This window comes from Pseudophryne corroboree, chromosome 1, assembly GCF_028390025.1.
Source record: "Pseudophryne corroboree isolate aPseCor3 chromosome 1, aPseCor3.hap2, whole genome shotgun sequence".
In the NCBI taxonomy this organism is placed as follows: Eukaryota; Metazoa; Chordata; class Amphibia; order Anura; family Myobatrachidae; genus Pseudophryne; species Pseudophryne corroboree.
The window spans coordinates 155,948,824-155,969,731 of NC_086444.1; the positions used below are offsets into that span (position 1 = coordinate 155,948,824).

The 20,908-nt window shown below is 47.2% G+C and overlaps 1 protein-coding gene across 3 annotated transcripts in view; it reads right to left on the minus strand.

The window, feature by feature from the left end:
• IQGAP2 (IQ motif containing GTPase activating protein 2) overlaps positions 1-20,908 on the minus strand; it is a 563,967-nt gene that overhangs the window by 64,196 nt on the left and 478,863 nt on the right. For all 3 annotated transcript variants that reach the window (XM_063963716.1, XM_063963722.1, XM_063963718.1), the window contains 3 exons: positions 18,021-18,105; positions 16,483-16,715; positions 8,874-9,006 (listed from right to left, as the gene is read on the minus strand). In XM_063963716.1, coding sequence (XP_063819786.1) covers positions 8,874-9,006; positions 16,483-16,715; positions 18,021-18,105 — 451 coding nt within the window. The remainder of the gene's footprint in view (positions 1-8,873; positions 9,007-16,482; positions 16,716-18,020; positions 18,106-20,908) is intronic.

Genomic DNA, 20,908 nt, shown 5'->3' on the forward strand with positions numbered 1-20,908 from the left:
CTGTCCTGGCTGTGCAGTATAGGCAATGACACCTGCAACATTCAAAATAAATAGCGGCAGGTGTGGGAACGGTCAGTGCTACGGATTGTTCACACATCACCCATATATTGGCGTGCTATCAAAAAAATTGAAGTGTGATAATGAGAGAGGCACACACCGCCACAGTCTTACATGGGGGGAGAAGCGGTATCAGCGCACATAGCACTTCTCCCTCATATCACCACTTCATACATCTTCCCCAACGTCTTGACAGGACAGTCCAGGGGTTCAATGACCAGAGGAGTGGCAGATATTGCAGAGTAGCCTATCATCTGAGGGCTTGTCTGGGTGGACTGTAGGTATGACCCTAGCAGATTCTGTTTGTCCAGACCGAAACCAGAAAATGTTACACACCAGACCTGGACAGCCTGGGCTCTCCAGGGCTGTTAGCTGGCAAGGAATGCTCAGGCTTGTCATTTCCCAACACGTGGAGAGCCACAGCTTGCCCAGGACTGCTACAGTATACACTGACTTTACAACGAGATGTGGCACAATTTATTTTTCTGCTGCGGGGTACACTGGGCTCCACAAGTCTGGACAATGGGGTGTAGAGTAGGATCTTGATCCGAGGCACCAACAGGCTCAAAGCTTTGACCTTCTTCCCAAGATGCATAGCGCCGCCTCCTATATCACCCCGCCTCCCAGCACAGGAGCTCAGTTCGTCAGTTGGTGCTGCAGTAAGCAGGCACTTAACAGAGGGGCTGCTCCAAGCAGCCCTGAGAAAAGCTTTTTATGAGGTAAAAAGTGAAGACTTCAAGGGCAGCTGCGGTGGTAAATGTCTTGTGACATTCACTGCTGCAGCTCCAGCTTTCCCTAGCGGCGCTGTACACTCCCGAGCCCTGGTTGCCAGGTACCTACAGCGGAGGCTCCGTATTTCTTCATGTACACACACGGCTGGGGCTCTCCAGGATCGCGTGGCCGCACTTCGGGAGGTGGTAAGTGGGTCCCGCTCACGGGACCCGGTCTTTATCGCGACCCGGCGCAGTCAGTGGGAGGCGGGCCGCACGCGCTGGTGGTGGACACTGTGGATACAGGAGATCCCACTAGATCACCAAGGCATGGGCGCAGGTCAGGTTTTCTCTTAAAACCGATTTTAATATCGCCCACAGTACCGGTGGTTTTGCCAGCAAGGGGGATAAGGCTTAGACCTGAAGCCCCTCCCCCAGCCCGAGGGCGCCATTTCCAGCAAGTGTTCCCGCCCTGGAGCTGCATCTCTGTCTTTTCCTCACTCCCTGTCAGTGTCTGCGGCGCCATTACTCCTCAGCTCACTGTTCCTGGGACTGCTTGGGCAAATCCTCATATGTAAAGCCGCCTGGTTGTCAGCGCTGTGCCTTTACATGACACTTAAGTATTCTACCTGCCTTTTTAGTCAGTGTTAGTAAGAAAGAGTGCATTTAGTCAGGGGTTTATAGTACAATTACCCTGTGATATACATCCAGCTTCTTACTGTGTGCTGTTATATCTATTGACTATATAGCTGTGTAAGCTAGTCCAGTGCAGTATTATTGTCTGTAATAACCTCTGCATTGTACAAACTGTGACTATTTGTGTGTGCATTGATAGCTGAGTGGTGTCCATCTCGTGTCTTACACTCAACCCGCTATGCCTATATTCCATAACCTGGGGGGGCTAGGTGCGTCAGGTGTTATTTAATATAGGATTTTCACAAAGATATACTGTATTATGTATTTTTCTCTGTGATTTAGTCACCATATCTCTCCTTTATCTCTGCTGGTGCTGACTACACTGCGCAGGGGTTTGGGTTTAGGGATATAGTGCTGCTAATAATTGTACTGTGTTACCTCATACAGCAAGTTATATCATGTCTGCTTCTGAGGGTAACGGTTCTGGGGCAGAACACACTGCTGGTGTTGCTGAAGCCACAGGCACATATGGGGAGAATATAGCAGCTGTGGGCTCTGGTTCTGGGGGCTCCTTGCCCCCCAGTGGGACTGTGGGAATGGAGGCACAAACTGACCCTCCGTGGGACGCTTTTTACACGCTTCTGCATACGCTAGTTCATAAACTAACACCCCCTATGGGACCCCCAATGCCGGTACAACTGTATGTGGTCCCGTGGGCGGACGATTTAACTGCTCAATTAAAGAAGGAGGAACCAGTCCCTGACTACTAAAAAGTCTGACCAACGCTCGCTTAAGTCCAAGAGGTCCTCTAAGCGAGCGCTTGTCTCCTCACAATCCACTGCTGTCACTGACATCTCGTCTGATGAAGACAGCACATACACTGACCCCACAGGTTCTGACTCAGATACGGCTGATGGGGAGGGTAGTTCACATGTGGATGTTCCTTATCTTTTGGAGGCTATTAAGTTAATTGTGCAGATTACGGATGATCCCGAGCCATCCGTTCCTCCTAAGAAACCAGATAGGTTCAAGCGTCAGAAGGTGATTAAACAAGTTTTACCTCACTCTGACCACCTAGTGGATATACGTCAGGAACCCTTGAAAAGCCTGGGTACGAAGTTTGTGCCTCAAAAGAAGATGCTGGCTCGCTATCCCCTCGCGCCTGAGCTGTCTAAAAATTGGGAAACGCCTCCTCCAGTAGACTCGCATGTGGCTAGGATGGTGGTTTCCTCAGCTCTACCTGTCACTACCATCACGTTTCTAAAAGAGCCTACGGATAAACGTGTCGAGGGTTGTCTAAAAGCAATTTATACCCTCACGGGTGCTGCACAATGGTCCACTATTGCAGCTACATGGGTGGCAGAGGCTATTGAAGTATGGGCCTTGGAGTTAGAAGCTGAAATCTCCTCTGACCATGCTTGCCATATATTGTCACAGCTTCTCGCTATATTAAAGAGGCGGCTTCTGATGCCGGTATCCTAGCAGCCAAGGCCTCTACTACGTCAGTCCTGGCTCACAGGATATTGTGGCTGAGATCCTGGTCTGTGGATCTGGACTCTAGAAAAACCCTGGAGGTACTCCCTTTCAAGTAGGATATTCTGTTTGGGGAGGACTTAAATAAGATAGTGGCTGACTTGGCTACTGCCAAAACTGCCTGTCTGCCTAATACAGCTCCTTCTGTGTCGAAGGCCAAAGGCACGTCCTTTCTCCCCTTTCATCCTTCAGGTAAAGCAAAAGGTCAGGCGTACTATAAGCAGGCCCGCACTTCCAAACCTGGTAAGCCCAAGCCCAAGAGAGCCTGGGCTGCCCGTCAGCCAGCAGCCAAGACCGATAAGCCTGCCGCATGACGGGACGGGCCTCCCCCTGGGGGATCCCAGGGTGGGGGGCCGGCTTCTAGGGTATACCCAGGAATGGTTGAAGACCACTTCAGATGCCTGGGTACGGGAAGTCGTCACTCGAGGTTACGCCATAGCCTTAAAAAACCGACCCCCTCATCGATTTTGCCAGACAGACGTCCCGTCGGACCAGACAAAGGCAACCACTCTGCATTCGGTGGTACAGACCCTCCTGGATACAGGAGTCGTAGTACAGGTGCCTCTTGCTCAGAGGGGCCGGGGGTACTATTCTCCGCTGTTTCTAGTCTCGAAACCGAATGGGTCCTCCCGGCCCATTCTCAACCTCAAGGCACTGAACAAGTTTGTGAAGGTTTCCAAGTTCCGTATGGAAACCCTTCGCTCTATAGTTCTGGCCTTGGAACCTGGGGACTACATGGGCTCCCTGGACATACAGAATGCTTACCTGCATATTCCTATAGCAGTGTCGCATCAACAATACCTGAGGTTCGCTATTGGCAACCTCCATTACCAGTTTCGGGCGTTACCTTTTGGTTTAACAACGGCTCCGCGAGTATTCACTAAAGTTATGGCGGTGCTGACGGTGGTACTCCGCCGTCAAGGGGTCAGGATACTGCCGTATCTGGACGACTTGTTAATCCTGGCATATTCCCCAGATCTTCTCCTGCGTCATCTGGATATGACGGTCCAGTTTCTACAAGCCCACGGGTGGCTCATCAACTGGAAGAAATCCTCCATGGTCCCTGCTCAGAGCATGGTGCATCTGGGAGCGCTGTTGGACACTCACAACCAGAGGTTGTTCTCGTCTTAGGAGAAAGTCCTGAAACTTCTGGAAAGGATTCGTTGCTTCCTTTCTCGTCCGCAAGTGTTGATACATTCGGCAATGCAGGTGCTGGGCCTCATGGTATCAGCATTCGACATGGTGGAGTATGCTCAATTCCATTCTCGCCCCCTCCAGAAGCTGATTCTAGCCAAGTGGGACGGCCTGCCTCACCGGATCAGGTCTCAAATGATCTCTTTGACTCCGGAGGTCCGTCTGTCGCTGCTCTGGTGGCTCCAGGACCGACAATTGTGCAGAGGCCGTCCCTTCTGGATATCTAACTGGGTCCTGTTGACGACAGATGCCAGTCTAAGAGGTTGGGGCGCGGTGCTGGAGCAGCACTCCTTGCAGGGTCGGTGGACCAAGGAGGAATCTCTCCTCTCGATCAACATTCTGGAATTGCGGGCGGTCTTCAATGCGTTGAACCTAGCCCAGCATTTGATTCAGAACCATCCTGTTCAAGTACAGTCGGACAACGCCACTACAGTGGCTTACATAAATCAAGGCGGCACTCGAAGCCGTTTGGCAATGAAGGAAGCCTCACGGATTCTACGTTGGGCAGAACGCCATCTACTGGCAATATCGGCAATATTCATTCCAGGAGTCCTGAATTGGGAAGCGGACTTTCTCAGTCGCCAGGACGTGCATGCCGGCGAGTGGGGCTTCCATCCAGAAGTGTTTCAACTCCTCGTGGAAAGGTAGGTTCTTCCAGATGTGGATCTGATAGCGTCTCGACACAATCACAAGGTTCCGGTCTTCGGAACAAGGACAAGGGATCCTCAAGCAGCATTCGTGGATGCATTGGCAGTGCCGTGGAGGTTTCGGCTGCCGTACGTGTTCCCTCCGGTGTCACTCCTGCACAGAGTAATTCGGAAATTCAAGCAAGAAAAAGCAAATCTGCTTCTAATAGCTCCGGCGTGGCCCAGACGGCACTGGTTCTCAGACCTACAAGGCCTATCGTCAGAGCGTCCACTTCTACTTCCACAACGCCCAGACCTCCTCCTTCAGGGCCCCTGCGTCTACCAGGACCTAGCCCGACTGTCTTTGACGGCGTGGCTCTTGAAGCTTTTGTCTTAAGAGCTAAGGGTTTTTTCTGAAGAGGTCATTAAAACTATGTTGCGGGCCTGGAAACAGGCCTTTGCTCGGATTTACCATCGGGTCTGGCATTCCTACTTTGTTTGGTGCGCATCTAACCATTATGACGCTTCCAAGTTTAGTACAGCCAAACTTTTGGCTTTTCTACAGCAGGGCCTAGATTTAGGCCTGCGTCTGGCCTCCCTCAAGGTTCATATTTCTGCCTTGTCGGTGTGGTTTCAGAGAAAAATTGCGACTTTACCTGATGTTCATACTTTCACTCAGGGTGTGTTGCGTATCCAACCTCACTATGTCCCGCCTGTGGCTCCTTGGGACTTGTCGGTGGTTTTGGAGGCGTTACAAGAGTCTCCATTTGAACCTCTTGGTTCAGCTGACCTTAAGTAGCTTTCTCTTAAGGTGGTGTTTCTGTTGGTTATTGCCTCTGCTAGAAGAGTGTCGGATTTGGGTGCCTTGTCTTGTAGTTCCCCATATCTGATTTTTCACCGTGACCGGGCGGTTCTTAGGACTCGTCCAGGATACTTGCCTAATGTGGTTTCTTCGTTCCACCTTAATCAAGAGATTGTGGTTCCAGCTTTTGTCTCTCCTGATTTGTCTCCCAAAGAGCGGTCTTTGGATGTGGTACGGGCTCTCCGTAACTATGTGAAGAGAACTGCTTCTATTCAAAAGTCTGATTCTCTCTTTGTTTTGTTTGGATTTCACAAACGTGGCTGGCCTGCTCACAAGCAGACCCTGGCCAGGTGGATCAGAATGGTGATTGCGCATGCTTATGTGAAGGCTGGTCTGTCAGCTCCTGTTCACATTACGGCCCATTCTACTCGGTCTGTTGGACCTTCTTGGGCGGCCCAACGTGGTGCGACCCTTGATCAATTGTGCAAGGCGGCTACGTGGTCCTCCGGGAACATGTTCATAAGGTTCTATGCCTTCAATACTGCCGCTTCCCAGGATTCTTCCTTCGGACGCCGGGTTCTTGTGCCCGCTACAGTGCGTCCCCTCCCATAAGGAACTGCTTAGAACATCCCCATTGTCCAGACTTGTGGAGCCCAGTGTACCCCGCAGCAGAAAACGAGTTTTATGGTAAGAACTTACCCTTGTTAAAACTCTTTCTGCGAGGTACACTGGGCTCCACCCTGACGCACTTAGCTTCTTTGGGTTGATATGGCATTAGCCGCTGACACTTCTCTTGTCGTGAGTGTGTGGTATATGTGGCTACTAACCGTTGTCGTCTCTTTTCCTGCTACTGAATTGAGCTGGTTAACTAAACTGAGCTCCTGTGCTGTTCCGCCCCAGAACCGTTACCCTCAGAAGCAGACATGATATAACTTGCAGTATGAGGTAACACAGTACAATTATTAGCAGCACTATATCCCTAAACCCAAACCCCTGCGCAGTGTAGTCAGCACCAGCAGAGATAAAGGAGAGATATGGTGACTAAATCACAGAGAAAAATACGTAATACAGTATATCTTTGTGAAAATCCTATATTAAATAACACCTGACGCACCAAGCCCCCTCAGGTTATATAATATAGGGATAGCAAGTTGAGTGAAAGACACAAGATGGACACCACTCAGCTATCAATGCACACACAAATAGTCACAGTTTGTACAATGCAGGGGTTATTACAGACAATAATACTGCACTGGACTAGCTTACACAGCTATATAGTCAATAGATATATCACTACACAGTAAGAAACTGGATGCATATCACAGGGTAATTGTACTATAAACCCCTGACTAAATGCACTCTTTCTTACTAACACTGACTAAAAAGGCAGGTAGAATACTTAAGTGTCATGTAAAGGCACAGCGCTGACAACCAGGCGGCTTTACATAGGAGGATTTGCCCAAGCAGTCCCAGGAACAGTGAGCTGAGGAGTAATGGCGCCGCAGACACTGACAGGAAGTGAGGAAAAGACAGAGATGCAGCTCCCATGGCGGGAACACTTGCTGGAAATGGCGCCCTGGGGCTTCAGGTCTAAGCCTTATCCCCCTTGCTGGCAAAACCACCGGGTACTGTGGGCGATATTAAAATCGGTTTTAAGAGAAAACCTGACCTGCGCCCATGCCCTGGTTATCTAGTGGGATCGCCTGTATCCACAGTGTCCACCGCCAGCGCGCGCTGCCCGCCTCCCACTGACCGCGCCGGATCACGATAAAGACCGGGTCCCGCGAGTGGGACCCACTTACCACCTCCCGAAGTGCGGCCACGCGATCCTGGAGAGCCCCAGCCGTGTGTGTCTAACATGAAGAAAACCGGCGCCTCCGCTGTAGGTACCCGGCAACCAGGGCTCGGGAGTGTACAGCGCCGCTGGGGAGAGCTGGAGCTGCAGCAGTGAATGTCACAAGACATTTACCACCGCTGCTGCCCTTGAAGTCTTCACTTTTTACCTCATAAATGCTTTTCTCAGGGCTGCTTGGAGCAGCCCCTCTGTTAAGTGCCTGCTTACTGCAGCACCAACTGACAAACTGAGCTCCTGTGCTGGGAGGCGGGGTGATATAGGAGGCGGCGCTATGCATCTTGGGAAGAAGGTCAAAGCTTTGAGCCTGTTGGTGCCTCGGATCAAGATCCTACTCTACACCCCATTGTCCAGACTTGTGGAGCTCAGTGTACCTCGCAGAAAGAGTTTTAACAAGGGTAAGTTCTTACCATAAAACTCGTTTTTTTTGTTGTTGTGTGTGTGTTAGAGACGACATGTTCAGTGTGGATTTAGTAGCAGCATAAGTGGAAGCATGATTTATATTTACACATTGACCGTGTGCAGTACTTTATTTGTATTCTCTGGCAACACCACCTTTATTACCCAGTAACCAGTAGAACAGTTTTTATGAATGCCTGGTGTCGTGTCCAGGGACATGGTGGTGCCATGATTCTAGAACATGATTGGCTGGCTACAGAACGCGCTGGGTAATAGAGGCGTGGTTAGAGAATGGGCAGATTTAAAGCACAAACAGATAGCTTTGGCAACACAAGAGTGACGTTTACATACTCCAGTAGTAGACAACTGTCCCTGGATATAAGGCAATGGAACGCAGGCAAGAGGACAACTGATATGATCCCATAATCTAGGCCTGTTTCTAAAGGTACTTTGCAGATAAATTGACTGCATAACAATATCTTGTTCATACAGATTATTGCATGGTACAATAATAGGAATACTTCGCTGTGTCTCATTTGATATTCATGCGGTCGACATCGCTGTAATATCGACATTGAACATGTTGACAGTTTTTAGTTCAAGTCTATCCCTAACCCTAATGGGAATATCAAGTTATGACAATATTGACATTTCCAGATGTCAATGTTTAACAAAGGTCCTTATTTTAACCATGTAGACATCATCAAAGTAAAGCTTCTGCTGCCAGCGTTGTAATGTTAACGTACTGATCAAAGATTGAATGACTGCATATCGTCTTATTCGGGTGGCACTTGATATGCCGGCTTTTGGGATCCCGGCGCCCAGCATACCCGCGCCAGAATCCCGACAGCTGGCATACCGACAACTATTTTCCCTCTTGGGTATCCATGAAACCCCTGGAGGGAGAATCTCCACGGTGCCCGCAAGGGGCTCTTTTGCGCTCGCCCCGCTGCTGGTATATCAGCGGTCAGGATTACGGCACCAGTATACCGAGCACCGGCATACGTAGTAGACCCGTCTTATTCACCTAGGTGTTCAGAGCTACAATTATTACACATACATACCGAATGGGTATTGATAATTTCTTCTATTGAAATGTATATCACCGGCTTGCTTAGTGTCACCAAGTCAGAAAACTCATCGATATTGAATTTCTCCTCTGGCTCCGGGACTTCACAGGCAGCTTGGAAGAATTTCCTAAATAAACAAATGACACTTTGACCCTCAATGTTTAATGATTCTTGCATAAATAACAGACACGTGTAACATCTCACAGACGTTCTGTATAACCGGTATGTTCCAGTGTTGGGCATCATGTCATTGCCTTTGTAAGATACAGGTTTCCCAATAAGCCTACCTGTATACCTAATAGTTCTAACTGATATTTCTACATTACAAGTAAAGCAGGAGGTCTGTGTCTCATCTCATGGTAAAATAAAGCATCTTAATATGTAAGAGTCCTCTGCTGTTCCAATAGCTAGAAAAAGCGGTGAATTCCGGTTTCCTACAACATATCGCTCAGATTAATGTTTGTAGTGCATATATGTGTATTCTATAATAACAAGGGTCCATGCAGAGGGCACAGATACATTAGCACTAATACCGGTACCCGCTGTAAGAATGTATGTTATGTACAGATCTAATACCAGACAGACAAGACATTACTATAGCCCAGGTCACTTGAGCCTTCTACCAATGATTGTCTGTCAAATCATCTCACAGCCCCACCTTGTGACAAAATTGAGATGATAAATGAGCGTTGTTGTATTATGCCAACCATTTCCCCAATGTATGTGTTACACTGGGACATTAAATGCAAACAACTACAGACCAGTGAGTCTTACATCAGTAGTAGGGAAATTGATGGAAACACTCTTAAAAGAAAGAGTTGTAGATTATCTCAAATCCGGCAATTTACAGGATCCCAAACAGCATGGATTCACTGGGAGGAGATCATGTCAAACAAATCTTATTGACTTTTTTGACTGTGTGACTAAAGTGATGGATAAAGGTGGAGCCATGGATATAGCTTATCTAGACTTTAGTAAGGCTTTTGACACTGTTCCACATCGCAGACTGCTAAATAAACTTGAAAGTTTGGGATTGGATATTAGGATTATTGAATGGATAAATTCTTGGTTGAAGTATAGAAAACAGAAAGCTGTGGTAAATAGAGTGCATTCACAGGAGGGAAATGTTACCAGTGGAGTACCCCAGGGATCTGTACTTGGACCAGTGCTTCATTGGTGACATTGCAAATGGCATTAAAGGGAAAGTATTATTTTGCAGATGACACAAAGGTATGCAACAGGGTAGACACACCAGGTGGGGTAAAACAAATGATTGAGGATCTAGGTAGACTAGAGGAATGATCAAGAGTCTGGCAATTACAGTTTAATGCCAAAAAATGCAAAATCATGCACTTGGGTCTCAAAAATCCAAAAGCTAAATATAGTGTTAATGGCACAATACTGGAAACTAATGAGGAGGAAAGGGATCTAGGAGTCACTATTTCAGGTGACTTAAAGGCAGGTAAGCAATGTAACAAAGCAATGAGGAAGGCTAGTCAGATGCTTGGCTGCATTGGGAGAGGAATCAGCAGCAGAAAGAAAGAAGTAATAATGCCACTGTATAGGTCATTGGTACGGCCTCATCTAGAATACTTTGTTCAATTCTGGAGGCCATATCTTCAAAAGGATATTAATACATTAGAAACTGTACAAAGAAAGGCAACTAAAATGGTGCATGGCCTACATCACAAAACATACCCAGAAAGACTAAGAAATCTCAATATGTATAGTTTGGAGCAAAGAAGGGCAAGGGGTGACATGATAGAAACTTTCAAATATATCAAGGGTTTTAACAAAGTCCAGGAGGGAAACATTCTCCAAATGGAGAAGCAATAGGACCAGGGCCGGCAACAGAAATCTTGGGGCCCGGTACACTGATTTCTATGGGGCCCCGCCCATAACCACCCTCGAGCCCCCCTCCTCATCCCCTCCTCCAAACATCCCTCTTCTGCATGTACATACAGTATAAGGTAGAGCTATAGATCATATATAAAATCTGTTTTTAAGATGTATATTAATGTGTTTGTATATAATATATAAAAAATGTTTTATAAAAATGTATAATGGCATAAAATGTGTACCAAAGAATGTGCAGGGTCTTTAAAAGAAAATTTGGCCTATCTTACCCTACAGACGTCTTCTCGTACCCCGAAGAGATGGTTCAGCGCTGCAGATCTCACTTGCACGCTCTCTGTGGGACAGTCTGACTGCCCTCAGGTAGATGTGCTCATTCCAGGGGCTCCCCTCAGTAATGAACTGTGCCCGATGGAATGCACAGTTTCCATGCTATGCGGGGGTCCGCTGTGTTGGGATCGTGCTGCAATACAGGTGTTGGTGCCGTCACTACAGTGGCTCCCTCCGCTGTGCCTGGGTCCTGCTGCCAGACAGGTGGAAGTGCCGTAATTGTTGCTGCTCTTTCAACAGTGCTGCTCCTCGGTGGCACCAAGCAGTACTAGCACAGATAAGGGCATGGTACCGTGTACAGTATACATAATAACACTGTAATCAGAGTATATCAGATCACTGTAATGGACTGGGCATAATTATTATTAAGATTTTTACCAGGCAGGTAGTTGTGTGACTTGTAGTGCTGCTACCTGTGGGTATAACTTGGTGCATAGTGTGCACCAAGTTATACTCACATGTAGCTGCACCACAAGTCACATAGCAACTTGCCTGATAATAATAATTCCCCTTCCATTACAATGATCTGATATACTCGGTTCTGTCCTAGTCAGTTTGTGTGGTACATAGGACATAGTGTGCACCGAGTTATAGCAGCACCATAAGTCACACAGCAACCTGCCTGGCAAAAATAATGCCCCTCCGATTACAGTGTTATTATGTACACTCTACACAGCACCGCATCATCCTTCTCTGTACTAGTACTGCTTGCCGCCGAGGAGCAGCACTGTTGAAAGGAGTATGAGTAGTTAGAGCTCGGGATAACACTGCAGCGCTGGGCATGGTGCTGTGCGGCAGCAGCAAGTGACGGGGAACGGCCGGTGCATCACAGCGTAATGACGTCAGCATCATCACACCGGGACTGGACCAAGTGAGACTGTAACGGGGGAAGGGGTGTTTGCGGTTTGGTGATTAATTAAAGTTAATTAGCAGCCGAGTGGAGCAGTCCGTTTAGAAATCATCAACAGGTGCTGCGGCTCCTTTTTTTTGTGTCCCTGATGCTTGGGGCTTCTCTGACCTTTGGGGCCCGGTACAGGTGTCCCCTTTGACCCCCCCTGTCGCCGGGCCTGAATAGGACACGAGGACATGCATGGAGACTGGACGGGGGGAGGTTCAGGGGAAATTTGAGGAAAAATGACTTCACAGAAAGGGTAGTGGACAAGTGGAATAGCCTCCCATCAGAGGTGGTAGAGGCTAAGACAGTGGAGCAATTTAAACATGCATGGGGTAGACATAAGGATATCCTTACAAAGAAATAAGGATCAAACAAGCTTAGAGAAAAAAATAATGTAAAAAAAAAAAAAAGGGGCAGACTAGATGGGCCAAGTGGTTCTTATCTGCCGTCAAATTCTATGTTGCTAGGTGAATTTTGTATGGATTTAATGGCACCCATTAAAAAGGGATGTACAGATGTGTCCTCATACATCTAGCATTAATACGCCATGAAACGAGAGATGCTTGGCATGAGTGAGCCGCCAGGTCCCATGCAGGTTCCCCTAACATCAGGCATCTCTTTAGGTTGAAAATGCATTTTAGTAGCAACACAATGCAACTACGATGCACAAGGAGATTGTGCTGATATAAGACACTTGTATATTTGGGGTGTGGTATAATAGATACAGTGTCTAGTTAGACCAGGGGTGGGCAATTATTTCAGCTGGGGGGCCGCTTAACACTTCCAGCGAATATTCGAGGGCCACACACAAAATACTCAAAAAGAGATCCCTTTTTACACATTACGGCAGACAGCATCCCCCTTTTTACACATTACGGCAGACAGCGTCCCCTTTTTACACATTATGGCAGACAGCGCCCCCGTTTTTACACATTACGGCAGACAGCGCCCCCGTTTTTACACATTACGGCAGATAGCGTCCCCTTTTTACACATTACGGCAGACAGCGCCCCCGGTTTTATACATTACGGCAGACAGCGCCCCCGTTTTATACATTACGGCAGACAGCGCCCCCGTTTTTACACATTACGGCAGACAGCGTCTCCTTTTTACACATTACGGCAGACAGCGCCCCCGTTTTTACACATTACGGCAGACAGCGTCCCCTTTTTACACATTACGGCAGACAGCGTCCCGTTTTTACACATTACGGCAGACAGCGCCCCCGTTTTTACACATTACGGCAGACAGCGTCCCCTTTTTACACATTACGGCAGACAGCGTCCCCTTTTTACACATTACGGCAGACATCGCCCCGTTTTTACACATTACGGCAGACAGCGTCCCCTTTTTACACATTACGGCAGACAGCGCCCCCGTTTTTACACATTACGGCAGACAGCGTCTCCTTTTTACACATTACGGCAGACAGCGCCCCCGTTTTTACACATTACGGCAGACAGCGCTTCCTTTTTACACATTACGGCAGACAGCGCCCCCATTTTTACACATTACGGCAGACAGCGTCCCCTTTTTACACATTACGGCAGACAGCGCCCCCGTTTTACACATTACGGCAGACAGCGTCCCCTTTTTACACATTATGGCAGACAGCGCCCCCGTTTTTACACATTACGGCAGACAGCGCCCCCTTTTTACACATTACGGCAGACAGTCCCTACCACCTGTTCCCCCCCCCCCCCCCCCTCCCCTAAACCCATATTGCAGTTTTTAACTCCCCTCCCTCCCCACCCCTAAACCTATATGGCAGGTTAAGCAGTGATCCAGGGGCTGGCTGGACAGGGGGTTTACCTGTTTGTCACAGTGGCAGACGATCCCCGCTGTCCGATGATCTGCGCTGCTGCCGGCCGGAGTCACTGCTGATGTGGCCTCTCCTGCTCCCGCTCGCTGCCTGCCACTTCCTCTCCTCACTGGCCGCCGCTTCTCGGCCGCCGCTCCTGCTCACTGCAGTGCCCGCTCCCCGTGCCTCCCAGCGCATGATAACAGAGGAAATCCCGGTCAGCTGACCCTGTGACGTGACCGGGATTTCCTCAGCGGCGCCGCGTCTGAGAGCAGTGCAATGACAAGCGGCATGTCGGGCCGCTTGCCATTGCACTCTGGTGGGGCACAGCGGGCCAGGCAGGATCGGTCCGCGGGCCGCATCTGGCCCGCGGGCCGCCTGTTGCCCACCCCTAAGTTAGACAGTCAATAGATAGACACCACATGTTAAAAAGTGAAAAGGTCGACTGGCTCAAAAGGTTGATAGGGTCAAAAAGTAGACATGAAAGCGGTCGACTTAAAAAGACACTTTTTTTTCTCCCATTTTTGGGTTTGCGTGAATAGTTTTGTCATCTGGGACCCCCAATTGTAGAAAGGCCTTCGCTCGCCACACTTCGGGCTCGGTGGCTCGCCACAAGGTTTCTAACCAACTCTACGTCGACATGGATAGAAAAGGAATGAAAAGGTCCAAAAACATGTAAAAAAAAACCAACCACCTGTGTCTACCTTTTTTATGTGGACAATTTTCATGTTAACCTTTTGACCCTGTCGACCTTTTGTACTGTCTACCTTTTTCAGGTTGACCTATTGACCCTGTCGACCTAATGTCTGTCTAACATATGGTGTCTATCTATCAACTGTCTAACAACTATCATCAGGATACTGTATATTTGTGTGTGGCTGAGTCTGTACACTGAGAAAAACAGAACTTGTATTGGAAAAAACCCGCAGCTGCTACAATGTAGCACTTCGTATACAGATTCAGAGACTAAGTCGCATACAGATGTACAAGTGTCAAATTAATCAACAGTCTCCTCATGCGTCCTAAGACGGAATTTTGGCAAAAAAGCAGCAGCAGCAAAAAAAAAAAAAAGAAAAAAAAAAAGAAAAAAGAGACCCAACTCTAGAAGATTCTCACGCAACCTGGCATGCCAAGAAGAAGCATTTGGTGTGACTGTAGCAAAGATGTACGAGGACACATCTGTATTCATGTTTTTTGTACATGTACAATGATCTATGTATATACTGTATATGTAATATGAAGGGTTGCCATAAGAGGCCCCCACTACAAGAATGTGGCGCTTGGTAATTATTAAAGTACAACAAAAGAATGAAAATTTTTAAAATAAACAGCCTATAAGGATCTGGGAAGGAAAGAAGAACAAGTTTGTTGTCAACCGCCAACCCACCACCCTCCCCCAGTTCAGCCCTTCAGAATCCACTGATAACTTCAATTTTACTCACTTACACATAATGAATTATATATGGTTATGGATATCAGCCTTTAAAAACATATAGCCCAAATGGAGTCCTGAAACTACCTACAAGGAGGCAAATCAATTCTCCATAATGTGATAGCACTATCTCTGGTTATGCACATTAATGCTTATTGCAATGTTTGCTCCATCTTACTCCTATGGGGTGTGAGATAAAATCAGACGAGAGAAGTCACTGTAGAGTACCTTTGTGACAGTTCTAGAGGCACATCCCAGAGAACTAAATTGCCACTTAAGAATCTGAGGGATCACTGAATGGTTTCCTGTTCCTAGCAATATGCTGAGAAACACCCTTGAAGTGCAACTGAGGCCTGCAACCAAACAAAGCTTAAAGCACTTTGTTGCCTCCTATAGTCAGGTGGTGGGAGTGATTCCTGCTATCTGATTGGAGGGGATACGGTCGTTAAGTTGACACAACTTAGGTCAACAGTCATTAGGTCGACCACTAAAGGTCGACATGCATTAGGTCGACAGGGACACTAGGTCAACATGGTCATTAGGTCGACACGTCAAAGGGTTGACATGAGTTTTTCACATTTTTCTAAATTTTTGGACTTTTTCATACTTTACGATCGACATGGACTACAATTGTGCTGAGCGCAGCGGTAGTGGAGCGAGGCACCTTGCCCGAAGTGAGGGGACACGGTGCACTAATTGGTGTTCCCTGTCACTTTACAAAGAAATCGACACCAAAAAAGTCCAAAAGCCCATGTCGACCTTTTGACCTGTTGACCTAATGTCCATGTCGACCTAGTCTCCCTGTCAACCTAATGCATGTTGACCGTCAGTGGTCGACCTAAGTTGAGTCGACCCAACGACCCATACCCGATTGGAATGCTGGGCTATATTTGGGGCTGGATTACTGTTTGCGGAGGCTCCAGGGCAACTGGGGCCTCCAGAAATCTATGCTACATTATCCCCCATCCTGGTGATGTAGCTAGGTGTGGGGGCTTCCCTATATGCAGGGGCCCAGGGGCCTCTGCTCTGCCTGCCCTGTTGTTGATCAGGTACTAGCTAGACTATTAATCCATAAATCAGTGATCCAGGTGAATCATGATACTTTGACTGTTGTATACAAAATACATCTTTCATTTATTTTTCAATATCTCTTTAGGCCCAGGTTCTTCTTGATGTAAACCAAAATAACTTTAAAAAAACTGGTAATCAAATCTTATCCTGACTAAAAGGGAAGGATGATGTCATCTAAATTATATTATTGTACTAGTAAATAATAAAAAATATTATTAACCTGAACTTCTGGTAAGTCTGAGACAGGTAGCTGTTCATGGAAGACATATGGGCATTTTCCCCATCGAAGAGCTTATTGGAAGCGGCGTGCTGGAGTACTTTAGCCACAGATCCCAAGTTCCTCCTCTGGTCTGAATGAATCTGGCCTCCCGCTGTCATGTCAATAATGTCAAACCCATCTGGAGCTACAATAGCGGGGTTCATGTACCGGTAATAAAGGAGATTTCCAACAATCTAAAAGGAAAACAAATAAAAGACAATGGACAGTTCTCTCCCCAAAATCTTTTTTCAGAAACACAAAAGCAAGGGCTGAATTTGCAAAGCCAACAGCTATAAAATGAGATCGGCCTTAATTTCTATATACAGAGGCTTCTAAAATAACGTTTGCAGCAGTGATTAGTCTTATCACTAAGGGCAATATTAGTAAATCAACGATTTTCAGATAGAGATGCATATTCTCAGTAAATAAAACAAAGCTACTTTACTATGAAGCGATTCAGTACTATTGTATTTTTTTATGTACAGTATGGTATTTAGTAGCTTTAAGAGACTGGTATACCTTAAGCACCAGCACCATTAGATGTCACTATGGTGGCCAATCCCGGGATTGGGATCGGCGGGATCCCGGCACAAAAATAGCCGGGATTCAATCCCGGGATTGGAAGCTCCAATCCCGAGGATTGAGGGATCAGCATTGAGCGTCCACAGGACGCTCAAACGCTGCCTGGCTTCCTCCTTCCGGGTCCCTAGCGCAGCGTGAGAGGTCACGCTACGCTGTCAGCTGCTGGTGGGAGCCACCGGCAGCATTAACAGGATGTTCCTCTCCCGCCCGCCCCCGGTATATGGCGGGTGGGGCGGGGTGGGGCGAGGGGGCGGCGAACTAGGTAAAAGCCAATCCCGGGTATCCCGGGATTGGTCATTTTTCAATCCCGATACCCGGGATTGAAAAAATGGCCCGGGATTGGCTTCCCAGTTTTTCCACACACATTTTAAAACAATACAGCAGGTATATAATAATTAATTTTCCAACCCTATAAACCAAGTTTTGCCTTGCATAAAGTTGATGCTTTAAATCCTACAAGAATTTTTGGTTTAAAAGCAAACAAAAAAATCCCTACATTTTTATTTAAAAATGGCACAGCTTGATAATATATACATATAAAAAAAAAAAACTATATGGGTCTATAAATAGCAATTATTTTTTTTTGGAGAAATATACTTCTAGGGACTGTTTATGAACTACGGAGACAAAAATTGGCCATGCCCCCACAGTCCCTCTGCCTCACTGGAATAGGCGCTGAGCATATGCGCACATCGTCTATTCTCCGCTGCTCTGCACTGAACTGAGCAGCAAAAGATCAGTAGCTTCCCAACTGCCCCCTGCCCACCGCGGGACACTGCGACCCGCGGGAGGGACAGTGGGACAGAACCCCCCCCCCCAAAAAAAAAAAAAAAAATGTCCAGCGAAAATCGGGACAATTGGGAGGTATAGACAGGTCTTCATATTATTTTGTGCATAAAACATAGAAATACACCAACCTTTAGGAGTTCGTCTTCTGTCGCGTCAGGAAATTTCTCATGCAGGGAGTTTTTCAGAACTTTGGCCACATATCTCATTCCGTAACTTCATGAAAAGTAAAAGGAGATTAATAATTCTTAACAAGTCTTCTAACCCGATCAGACATGCAAGCCGAGAATTTGCCGTGTCTATCAAGCCGGCAAATTCCCGGGTCTCAGCCCAACTCTGGTAAATACTCCAACCAAGGTACTTTCCGTTCAGACATACAAAAAACCAGAGTCGATGTGTGTTCAATTGCAAACACCTTTGATTTTTGAGGTATGGCATTAGAAAATATTGTCTAATTCTGTATCAAATCCTAACAGAAATATAATATACTGAACTATAAACAAAGGTTTAAAGTCTTTACATGTTGCACTATGCCTAGACTTGTAGTTCCACAAAGACTGAAGCTTCATAGGTCGCATAATCCTGCTGCAGAGGTTTACAATGTGATATTTCAGACTGTTTCAATAATAAGATTTTAATACCTACCGGTAATTCCTTTTCTCGTACTCCATAAGGGATACTGGGGTTCACTTAATACGATGGGTTATAGATTGGGTCCAAAGGAGCTGGTGCACTTTAAATTTCTTCAACTGGGTGTGCTGGCTCCTCCCCTCTATGCCCCCTCCTACAGCCAGTATAGGTAAAACTGTGCCCGAAGGAGAATGAACATACTGTACTTGAGAGTAGGAACATAACGAGTGGTGAGATTTACGCACCAGCACACCAATAACATAAAATGACCAGCAATGGCTTGTAACAAACACCAACAGCTGAACAGGTAAACTTTTCAAAAAGAAAAACCTGCAGACACGTCAACGCACTGAGGCGGTTGCCCAGTATCCCTTATGGACTACGAGAAAAGAATTTACTGGTAGGTATTAAAATTCTATTTTCTCTAACATCCATAAGGGATACTATTCACTTAATACAATGGGGATGTCCCAAAGCTTCCAGAATGGACGGGAAAGTGCGGAGACGTATGCAGCACCACCTGGCCAAACTGGGTATCTTCTTTGGCTAGGGTATCAAACCTGTAGAACTTCACAAAGTGTTCTTTCCTGACCAGGTAGCAGCTCGGCATATTTGCAAGGGCAAGACTCCATGGGCAGCCGCCCAGGAAGACCCCACTGATCTTGTAGAGTGGGCCTTCAGAGACTATGGAACAGGTAAGGCTGCCGATACATAGGCATGTTGTATAGTCAACCTAAGCCAACGAGCAATGGACCTCTTAGAAGCAGGGCAACCCTTTTTCTGTGCATTATAGAGCACAAACAAGAAATTTGTCTTTTTATCCGAGCCATCCTTTTGAAATAAATCTTCATGGCTCACACAGCATCAAATGACTCCGGAGCAGAAGTGCCAGAACCTGATGGGACAACAATTGGTTGATTCAAGTGGAACTCAGAAACAACCTTCGGCAAGAACTGCTGCTTAGTCCTGAGCTCCGCTCTGTCCTCGTAAAAGACCAAGTAGGGCTTTAACATGATAGGGCCCCCGATTCTGAAACGCATCTAGCAGAAGCTTCCACGTGTGGTACTTGTCTTCTACGGTCATCAGAGGTTCAAACCAGGAGGAGGACTTTAGAAAATCCAACACTACATTCAAAACCCAGGGTGCCTTGTGCGGCACAAAAGGAGGTTGTATGTGAAGTACCCCTTGCAAGAAGGTCTGGACTTCAGGCAACAATGCCAATTTCTTCTGGAAGAAAATAGAGAGAGCTGAAATCTGGACCTTAATAGAACCCAGATGTAAGCCCTTTTCCACACCAGCCTGCAGGAAACGTAAGAAACGTCCCAAGTAGAACTCTGTAGGCGGATACGTGCTTTCCTCGCACCAAGAGACATATCTTCTCCAGATATGATGATCGTGTTTTGACGTCACAGGCTTCCTGGCCTGAATCATGGTAGCAATAACCTTTTTGGAAAAGCCTTTGTGAGCTAGGATGTTCCGCTCAACCTCCATATCGTCAAATGAAGTCGCCGTAAGTCTGGGTAGACGAACGGTTCTTGTTGAAGATCTCTTCTCATTGGCAGAGGTCAAGGGTCTTCGACGGACATGTCCAGAAGATCCGCGTACCACGACCTCCGAGGCCAATCCAGGGCTATCAGAATTGCCAGGACTCTGATTCCGGATTCGCTTTAGTACCCTTGGGAGCAATGGAATCAGGGGAAACAGGTAGACCAGCCGGTCAGGCCAAGGTCGCCTGAGGGTCCCTGGTTCGTGAGCAATACCAGCAAAGCTTCTTGTTGAGTTGAGAAGCCATCATGTCTATTTGTGGACAAACCCAAAGGTCGATGATCTGTGGAAACACCGTTTGATGGAGACCCTACTTTCCTGGGTGGAGATCGTGATGAGTCAGGAAGTCTGCTTCCCAGCTGTCCACTCCAGGAATGAAGATTACGGACACTGCTCTTGCATTTCTTTCTGCCCAGTGGAGTATCTTTGACACTTCTCACATGCAGGCTCTGCTTTTTGTCCCTCCTTGATGATTTATGTAAGTCACTGCTGTGGCGTTGTCAGAACTGAACCTGGATCGCTTTATCCCAGAGTAGGGAAGAGGCCTGAAGCAGAGCATTGTAGATCGCCCGAAGCTCCAGAATGTTGATCGGAAGCAGGTCTTCATGGGCTGACCACCTGCCCTGGAACTGAGCCCTTTGGCTGACAGCTCCCCATCCTCAGACTCGCATCTGCCGTGAGGAGGATCCAATCCTGATTCCCGAAACTTCAACCTTTCAGCACGTTTGAGGACTGTAGCCACCACAGGAGGGAAATCCTGGCCTGAGGTGACAGCCGTATTATCCGGTGCATCTGAAGGTGTGAGCCGGACTACTTGCTTAGGAGATCCAATCGAAATGTTCTG